Genomic DNA, 10,066 nt, shown 5'->3' on the forward strand with positions numbered 1-10,066 from the left:
CGTTGACCAATAATCTGAACTGCCCTAATCTCACATAGGATGTCTGATATAAGTTTCCTTTTTGCACATAGAAGCAGCGAAACTTGTTATAAAAACCTGAACTTACATGACTGTCCTCATAGTTTTACACTGCGTGGATCAATGAACTCTTTGAGTCACAGGTAGTAGTTAGTTAGTCATGTTTCATGATTAAGCATAAAGAGTTAAAGACCCTGGTTTTATGTCAAATGATTTTCCACGATTTTCTAGAAAAGTAAAAAAAGAAAGTAACTGGTTCTTTCTTCCCCTAGTACAAAGCTAGAATGCAGAGTTAATCCATTTCCTCAAAAACAAAACTCATCAGAGCTAAAACCTTCTGTTCGTGTTATGTTAGACAGTACCGCTACCTATAATTAAGAAGAAACTCTATCAAAATTAGAAAAAAGAAATAGTATATTACTTCTATCAAAATAAAAAATAAAAGCAATATATTCCATCATGCTTCCAAGGAATGTTATAAAACTATCAGGACAAAGGACATCCTACTATCCATGGTGGCCTGTTCATCCATAAATCCATCCATGATGGCCATGGTGAATACCTAAAAAAGAAATTCTGTGCTAAAAACAGGCAAGTTTTGGTAGAATAGGGAATAATAAAAAATGTCCACAGAAGAATCAGACCAGCAAGGAAAAAACATTGCATTGAATGCTGAAACATTGTTCAAAAGCAAAGAGCTAAAAGAAAATATGCATTAGAGCATTTTGCTAAAGAAGAATGTCATCCACTCAAAAAGTAAATCCAATTATTTACCTTGCCAATTGCATAAATAACTACAACATATAAAGCACTTGGATGCTCGAAAAAATGTAATTAGACAATTCAAAAGCTAAACTGCGTTAAGATTTTCTGAACTAGAACATTCTGCAAGTGAACATTTACAAATTATTATTCACTAAAAAATAAAAAATAAAGAAATAAAACCTAGATGCAGGATACAGTATTGCAATTTCTAACGCCACAAAATGTTGTCTACAGGATTGACCAAAGAAAATCAATAGGAGAGTGCAAAGTTATGAGAAAGTAAATTAAACCATAAATTAAATTAACTCATTAACCTTCAGAAATATCAGATTCTGCACTTTCTTCTCCAGCATTCCTGTCTGCCACAGAATTTCCCATGGTATTAACCTTTTGTTGATGAATTTGGGCATTTCTTGTAGTCGCTTCTTGATCCTTCTTTTCAGTATGGTATTTATTAAGCTTCTCCTCAAACTCTTCAATGCACACTTTGACCTCTGGTTTTGCAAATTTCTTACTCTGTTTCAGATCAATGTGAACAGAAAGCATATCAAGCATATCAGTAAGTGTTGACAGGAGACAGTAGACAGTAGTAGAACAAGAGAAAATGCTATACCTTGTTAATTATGTTCCTAAAATTGTCCATCACAGAATCCTCAGAGAGGGCATGTTCATAGGTCTTGAATGACTCTATAAGCTTTTTCATTCCCTTTTCAGTGAAAGCAAGCTGAGAAAGACAATAAGAAATATATTCCCATTGTCTAATATCTGCAGCAAATTGGTAATCTTAATAGCTTTTCAAAAATTAAATACAGCTACAATTGTCCTCTTTTATTCCAATAAAATTTGTTACGAGGTAAACTAAATAGTAAAAGAAAAAAAAAAGATCGGAAGATTTCTAAGAATTTGAATACACACACGTGCACATTAGAATTAAAACATCCTCTTCCTACAAGTCGGATGTGCTGGTGAGAGTTAAATACTATTTCAACAGAGTCAAGTAATGCAAAATAATGGAACTCCTGGTTCTGAAGGAATTTACACTAGCTTTACTTTGCTGAACATAGTTTAAAACCGATACAACTAAAATCCACGAGAATTTTTAAAATTAAAGCCATTACAGAAGGCACAGCTTTCAACCTGGGCATATGGCTTGCTTGTTAACCAAAAATAATGGAGAAGGGAAAAAATAAAAGAAATTTTCAACTTCAGCTGAGCATAAAAATAAATTATTGAACAAGTTACTAAACAATAAGACGTATCCAAAGTGGCGCATCTAAAACTTAAGGGCACCTTCGGTATCACTTCTATGCAATGTTTCTGAAAATTATTTATGACAATGAAAATGGTGTTTTAGATTTGATTTAGATTATAGAATATGTCTGGTAAATTTGTGGAAGTTGTATTATAAAAATGAATTGCTTTGAAGAACTTTTTTTCATAAATTTTTTTTATCAAATACCATGAAATAGTTATTAATATGAGTAGTTAAATGCGTTATTCTTGTTTTTATGTAAATGATTATTAAAAAAATAAATAAATATGGTACGATACATCATCCTAAATATCATTTCAAGAATTTAATTTATAAATTTCAAACTAAATTAAATATGGTAAAAATGAATAACAACACATGACCAGATAATTGATGACTCTTACTTAATTTCTAAATGGAGATCTGGAAGAGAGAGTCATTTTTTCAAGGATATGGAAAACATCCAAAAACCGTTTTATTTTTGTAAAAGAGTAATGATATATGTACAAAAAAGGGCAATTAAGACAAAAATATTTAACTAAAAGACAAACTATTTACTTTAATTAATTTTGCCTTCATGTACACTTGTTCTTATTCTATTTGTTTTGTCCCCAATTTTGTCTCTAATTTTGTATATCATTTTTGTAAAATGTGTTTGGTAGGCATAAAAACAGTTCTATGAAACATAATGTGCATTCTACTTTTTTGTTGCACCAGTATTTTGAAAACAAAAACAAAAATGTCCTAGAAACAGTAATGAACAAGTTGCCAAATGAACAGCAAATATCAATTAAACCTACCAGTAAATGGTGAAAAGCAATTTTAAAGTTTAAACTGAAGTAGAGTTTCATCCTCATTATTGCAATTACTTAGTTAAAGTGTTCTCAAGAACACGGTAATTTTTAACATATTTAATGAATCAAGCTCTGACATCTTAATCTGTGAAAAGAATCGTATTCCAAAAATGCTTGGTGAAGAAGAGTGCAGCTCAACAAATGACGAATTGAAAGGAAAATTAAGTAAAGAGAACACACACCTGTGACCCCGCTAAACCTGTTACACAGCTTCTCAACAAGGGCCTCCATTTGTTTGTCCTGGAAGACATTCAGAAAATACATTGCAGTAATCATCATTAAGAGCACAAAAAGACTCATCACTTTGATTTAGTAAAGCAATCAATACCTTCTTGATGAAACCAATCAAAAGCTGCATGATATTGCAGAACGACTCTGTCTTTAGATTCTGGTTACACAATTTGCCAAGAATATCTGGAAGTAAATTGTATATTGGATTGTTTCCTGCACATCAATGAAATAAAAAATATCATTTATATTGAAACCAACAAAAAAAAAGAAAAAAAAGGTTATTTCATTTTCAGTATACAATTTAACCTTTCTTGGACAATTCATGAAAAAAAAGTTTTGCCAGGTTTGAAATCCTCTGATCTTCATCTTCAACTCGTATAGCCATCTCATTTATGTATCCTTTCACCTGATCAAGCAACACCAAAAATCAGCATACGCTATCATAACAAAAGAAAAGTTAAATTCAACAACTAACCAGCTTCTCAGACCTTCATCATGTCATTTAATATGAGATGTGAAAGCACCAAAACTGCATTCTTCCTAACAGACATCGAGGGATCCTTTAGCCGGGCATACATGTTCTCAGTCCATGGCTCTAACAAATTAGGAAAGCGAACTGCCAAATCTCCAAGGGCAATGGTACAATTGGAACGAACAATTTCTGATGGAGAACTCTCCACAACAGTGAAGAGCAACTGAAGATTTGCATCACTGGTGATAATCATAAAATTCACATGTAATTTTGTGTTTATTTGTAATGGGGAGAGAGAGAGAGAAAGAGACAGCAGAGCTACTAATATCTCACCAGTAATCCGCATCAATAATCATAAATCGACACAAAGCAAGCATTGCAGATGCCTGCAGTTCTGGATACTGAAAATATACAGAATTAAAAAAAAAATCAAATACCAGGGATAAACAGAAACTACACTAAAATAATTATAAAAAAAAAAAGAACCATCCCATTTGTTTGCATAACAATTCAAGTAATTTATTTCTTCTGATTGTAATTATGAGAACCGTAGTATTATCAAAATTCAATATAACAACCATACAATGGCTAGTGATTTCAGGTTTAGCCAGTAACTGTGCCAGCGATCATGGGTAACTCTCTAATTTGACAGATTGAAGTCAAAACCTAATCTGTTTTAACCAACTTGGGCAGCTCTCATACTATGCCTTTAGACCCATGTGAGTGTGACCTCAGAAAGGTTTCCAAGACAATAGTAAGGAATTAGTAAGGAATACCACATTCTTTCAACGCCTTTAATAGAAATTAATTGACTTCAAATTATTGTTTTGGTATATTCTGTAACATAAACATTCTTTATTTTTTAAGAAAGGAAAATTATTTTTCTCAAAAGATCATATGTGTAAATCTAACAACTGAAATTCAAATTGTTTTTAGTTTAAATTAATTATTTAAGTCCATCTCTACTTTTGTCTATCTCTCCTTTGATCATCGGCCCACTAACTCAAAATGAAGCACTCAATCCTCAAAAATTCAAATGGCAAGGAAACAAAGTGTAATCACTCAGTTACACTATTTAGTATCAAGATACTCCTCGTTGATCATACAGATTGTGCAATCCATTGGAGAGAAGAAGGAAGACACACAAATAACAGTGTAAAATCAGTTACTCACCTTATTCATCAAAGAAAAGTTTCTACAAAACTTGGATAGGAATGATGCACAGTGTCCAATCAAATTTTTCTGACTGGAGCCTCCAGAAATGATTTCTTTCTCTGCTTTTTCAGAGAGTGTATCAAGTTTTGCATCTTCAGAAGCAGCAAGACCTAGCTCAGCATTGATACTGGTGTCCTGCAAGACAATATCAAAGTGTAAAAGACTTTCAACTGAAAACATAAATTCTGAAAACCAATAAATTAACAATGACAGTACACTATCACTTTAATGATGAATTATCCATCTGATGATCTTACCTTTGGTAAATCACCATTGGTGTTGTTATTGCTATGAATATTCTGGTCATCAGCAATCATTTTTTCCTTTTTAATTTTCTGTTTCCGGATCTCGCGCACACAGGATTCGATATATACCAATTGGTTCATGGCAATATGACTTAATATAAATAAATATCTACCAAGTTTAGAGACTTGAACAGTAGTTGGCATGCTGGTCCCAACACAGTCTATGCCATTGTGCGGCTCCTCTCCTCCAACATAATCAAATACAGCAATAAGAGATTTTTTCACAAGATCGACAGCTAAGGTTTCTGGTGTTGGATGAATAGTGTAAATGGCACTTATTGCTTTATCAGCAGCGGTATACCATATGTTATCTGGAAGCCAAAAGCCGGTAATTAAGCTTTCTAGAGTTGCAAATACCCTGCTGCCATAACTAAGCAACAATTTTTTCTTGTCTTCCTGGGACAACCTCTGAATAGCAATGCACGCCGTCCTAGCAAGCAAAGGTTCTACTTTTGCCCAACGACCAAACCCAATATCAATGATGTCCTGTAGGTGAGAACCAAGAACTGCAGCAGATGATTTTGCTGCCATGCAAAGGACAGATAAAGCAGCACGACTTTTCTCTGGTGTGGTTCCACTAACATTAAAGCAAAAGAAGTCCCATAATGCTGATATCTGTACAACCAAATATCATATAAAGAAGTAAGTTGTTTAAATTGAGCAAAGGAAAAGAAATATATATATACATATATATACACACGCGCACACACACATACGTACATATACGATTTGCTATTCATAACAGTGGTGGTAAAACGTACTATTACTGACAGATCCCAGGGTCCAAAAAAGGGAAGACAGATCTTATGGCTACATTCAACCATGTACACCCCCTAACTGTAGGGCTTATGATCTATCATTGAGTTCATCACCACAAAAATTTATTTTCCAGCTATGACAAAATTCCAGCATTTTCTTTCAGTTTGAAATAGCCATTTTCCTACACCTTACACATTTTCATTCAGTTTGAAAGAGCCATTTTGCTATAATAACTCACAAGAAAACATGAAGCTTAATCCATCAAAAATTTTGATTTCAAGAAATTTAAGTTTCCTGTACCATCAGTAAAAGTGATCAGAACCACCTGAATAATAAATCAATTATATTAAAATAAATTTTCAATGACATTGCCATATCCAATTGCACAACCTGATGTAACTGTAACATCAAATCCCAAAAATCAATTAATAAAGCATAACTAGTAGAATAGGCTGTGTCAACCCAAAGCAAAAGGCCTAACAAATCGGACATAGCACTTGTCTTCATATTCTCAAATTTATAATTTATGCTTTAGTATATTAAACAAAAAATAATTATTCTATGATAGGGTCAAGGTTCAGGCATGTTTGAGTTGCGCAAGTCTATTTCTCTCTGTGTGTGAGATTGCATATCAAATCATGAAAATGATTTCCATCCTGTCAAAACGCATCAGGTAATCGAGAAAAATTCAAAGAGACATACCGTGCTCATGGATACATCACCTTTGGACACCAAGGTACCAACAATAAACTCCATTGCAGCTTGATCTCCTATGTTTGAATCTATGGCAAGATTCAAAAGATTTTTAGCAGTTTCTACTGGGCTTTTCCTGACATAAATTGTAATGAAGGCATTCTCCACAGCTTCATAGATGGATTTGTCTTGAGAAAGTACCTAAAATAGCAAGCTAATTTAATTAATCTTGACTGTTTATTGAGTTAAAACCACAGGTTTGATTACTTGAAACAAAGCAACACCTCGATTCCAAAACAAATGAATATAAGTTTGTGCATGGTAATTTTTTATAACGTTCCTAAAGATAACAGCTTACCAGTGGCAACATCTTATGGAGGCAAGCTTCTGCTCCATCAATTTGGAACTGTTTGCACCTCATTAATAAGAGAATTGTGTTTTCAACATCACTGGCAGAAGAAGAAGCCATCAATTGAACAAGAGTCGGCATTGTTGAGGACACACACTTAGAAAACCTCAAGCCAGCCTCGAGTGAAGCAACTAAAGCCCTGGTCTGCTCCAAGTTCCCAACATCTGGAACAGAGCTATCCTTATCAGCAATACCTTCATCAGCCAGAGGCAAACAACTATCAGTTAGGCTCTCTTGCTGCTCTTGGACCACCACTTCAGCATTCAGATCATCAACTTCACCATCTCCATTGCAGGTACCTCTGTCAGATGGCAAACCATCTGTGATACTTTCAGAATGGATGTCTGGCTCAAGTCCATTCAGCTTCTTCCTGTATTGGTCTAGAGTTGCTTCAAAAGAAGCTATTCGAAGTTGTGGACCAAATGGATTATGCTGCAACATCATGACAAGTAAATTTAATGCTGATTTTCTAACAATTGCACTCTTATCCTCCAACCTCCCTGCAGCAACTTCAGCAACCTCATTCCATAAACCAATTGAAACAGAATGCTCTTCACACAATTCAGCCCAAACCTGAAGAACACGACTCCTAGTATAAGCTGAAACATCCCGACACCTTTCAAGCAAAATTTCCAACATGGCTTGCTTGGTTCTTAGACGAACAGATTTAGAATTTGCTTCACCTTCGATGTCCTTAAATGCCTTTGCAACCAACTTTCCCAAAACCCCAACTAGAGCATTCCTAATCTTATAAGATTCCCCACCAAAGTGGAGTATTAAGACTCCAATGTTGGTTGAAATCAACTTCGGCAGTCGATCAGCTAGCTCCACCAGAAAACGTCCAATATTTTCAGCCCCTACTGTATCCTTCACGTAGGCTTTAGGATTAGTTCTGCCAATCTCTCTGATTAGATAAGTTGCCAAGGATCCATCAGCATACTTCTTCTCAGCCCCAGCAACAGCATCAGCCATGTGGACAACAACAAAGTCATATTTATGAATTAGATGCATGATTGAAGCACAAGATTGTTCAATGTAGTGGTATTTTGTAGCACAAGCCCCAATTATTCGACAGAGGGCATCCTTTGTGTCAGCATCTTTTAGAAGTGTTGCATTCTCAAACATCAGAAATGCATTTCTACAGAAACCAAAATCAGAGAATTAACAAATATATATATATGGATGGGGAGGAGAAACCTCATCCACTAAACACCAACTCTTGCCCCATACTGTTACTTAAACTCAGGAAACCGCAAGTGGAAATCGTATTCATGGTCAGCCAAGCCAAGCATGGGGCAGATCATTAAGGCATTGAATTAACCCAAAGAAGCAATAATAAATCCAAAATGAATACTACTAGTTATCCAACTTACCTTACAACAAAAGACAGATAGTTTTCATCGGGGTCTGACGAGCCAAAGAGTAATGGCAGGTTGATCTCTAGCGAATTGGCTATTAAATTGAGTATTCGACCTCTTTGTGGATCCCAATTCCATGAGTTTACAGGTTGTTTCTTCCTTGTAGATGCTGTTACCTAAATCAATGACCCAAAAGCTTCACTAACATAGCTATATCACATCCCACAGAACATTTTACATTCACTGAGTTGTGTTGGAAGAGAATAAAATAACCAAGAAAACACAATACCTTTGGATTGTTATTGGAACTAATGTTGAACTCCTGGGCCAAAACAATACTGATGAGGAAGAATGTGTATATTTTAAAGGCATTACGATGCGATGATAGCCGATCAAGTACTGGAGTTTCATTATCCTGACTTTGAGAGACACGGGAAAGTGAATCAACATTTGGGAGAAGAACACTGAGATTGGACCGAAGACTCTCTACAAGACTGAGTTTGCAAGATGGGCTAAGACCGGAGAAATTCCGAATCAATGAGTATACCCGATCAAATAAATCTTGCTCTTCGATACAGAATAGTTCTTTATCAGATAGATCAAAGGATACACCTGCCAGAAAAAATAAACCACAAAATTTTGAGATATGCTACTAACTCCAAACAAATTACGTTCAACTGCCTACAATTTAGTTCTCATAATTAATATGCACTTGGCTGGTACCCAAACTGGTTTCAAAATACCACACTTTCGAATCTATTTGTAGGATTTGGTTGAAGCAAACAAAGAAACTTTTGAGAGTAGAAGACCACAGAAGTGCTTTCAAAAGGAACAACCGATTGAAGTATCTTCTCAGAAGCACTTAGTAGTAGGGGCTATTCTAGAGGAAAACTTTGAGTGCTTTTACAGAAACAACATATAAGTGTGTGTGTGTGTGTGTGTATTCTAATTATGCGAGCGAAGAAAGAATCAAAATTTGATCTTGCAAATAAAACAGCCAAAAACATTTTAATCTCAGAAACAAACCAAGGACTAGGGAACTTCACGAGTAAAAATGAAATGGGGAGAGAGGTGAGTGATTGACCTTTGACGAATTCTACGAGTTCAGAGGGGTGCATCGAGGTGATGCTGATTGGGTTCTGAGCGTAGAGACGATTGCCATCGTGTTCTTCATCTTCTTGTTCTTCTAGGGCTTGCAGATTTTGGGGGAACACGAAATTACGAGTCATTTTGTTTTACTTTCACAGAATTTTCAAAGAGAAATGAACCAAGATAGTTCTCTTTACTCTTTTTAGATCTATTTCAAAAATTGGTACATATTCAAAAAAATTTTGAATAAGCGGGAATTGTTTATGAACACGTGTGTCCGGGTCGGGTCTGTTGCTTAAGATTATGGAAGTGGGAAGCATTTTTATTTTGGGACGTCCTCGTTAGGGGAGAATTGCGTGGGATATACTTCATTTCCTTTAAAATATTTAATATATATCTAAAATTATAATATTTTTAAATTTTACACATATTTTAAAAAATTAAAGAAAGTGTAAAAATAATCACAACTAAATCTTCATAAAACTAAACCCAACTCCTCGAAGTCGGATAAATAGTCGAGAATGCTCGACTTCAATTAAATCATACACAATTAGTAATTCAACATAAATTTTCGACTTTTTCATGTTAGTCAGGTAAATAGTCGAGAATACTCGACTTCAATTAAAATAAAAAATTATCTGAAATT

The 10,066-nt window shown here is 34.7% G+C and overlaps 1 protein-coding gene across 1 annotated transcript in view; it reads right to left on the minus strand.

Moving 5' to 3' along the window:
- LOC18049050 (condensin complex subunit 1) overlaps positions 1-9,716 on the minus strand; it is an 11,430-nt gene extending 1,714 nt beyond the window's left edge. Inside the window, exons 1-14 of the mRNA XM_006442010.2 lie at positions 9,416-9,716; positions 8,621-8,943; positions 8,347-8,507; positions 6,923-8,111; positions 6,574-6,765; positions 5,065-5,727; positions 4,766-4,942; positions 3,926-3,993; positions 3,609-3,831; positions 3,427-3,526; positions 3,218-3,333; positions 3,072-3,129; positions 1,397-1,548; positions 1,098-1,299 (exon numbers count right to left, since the gene is read on the minus strand). Coding sequence (XP_006442073.2) covers positions 1,098-1,299; positions 1,397-1,548; positions 3,072-3,129; positions 3,218-3,333; positions 3,427-3,526; positions 3,609-3,831; positions 3,926-3,993; positions 4,766-4,942; positions 5,065-5,727; positions 6,574-6,765; positions 6,923-8,111; positions 8,347-8,507; positions 8,621-8,943; positions 9,416-9,560 — 3,769 coding nt within the window. The 5' untranslated portion in view covers positions 9,561-9,716. The remainder of the gene's footprint in view (positions 1-1,097; positions 1,300-1,396; positions 1,549-3,071; positions 3,130-3,217; positions 3,334-3,426; positions 3,527-3,608; positions 3,832-3,925; positions 3,994-4,765; positions 4,943-5,064; positions 5,728-6,573; positions 6,766-6,922; positions 8,112-8,346; positions 8,508-8,620; positions 8,944-9,415) is intronic.
- Between the last annotated feature and the right edge of the window lie 350 nt (positions 9,717-10,066).

The sequence above is a fragment of the Citrus clementina genome, unplaced genomic scaffold (assembly GCF_000493195.1).
Source record: "Citrus clementina cultivar Clemenules unplaced genomic scaffold, Citrus_clementina_v1.0 scaffold_3, whole genome shotgun sequence".
NCBI lineage: Eukaryota > Viridiplantae > Streptophyta > Magnoliopsida > Sapindales > Rutaceae > Citrus > Citrus x clementina.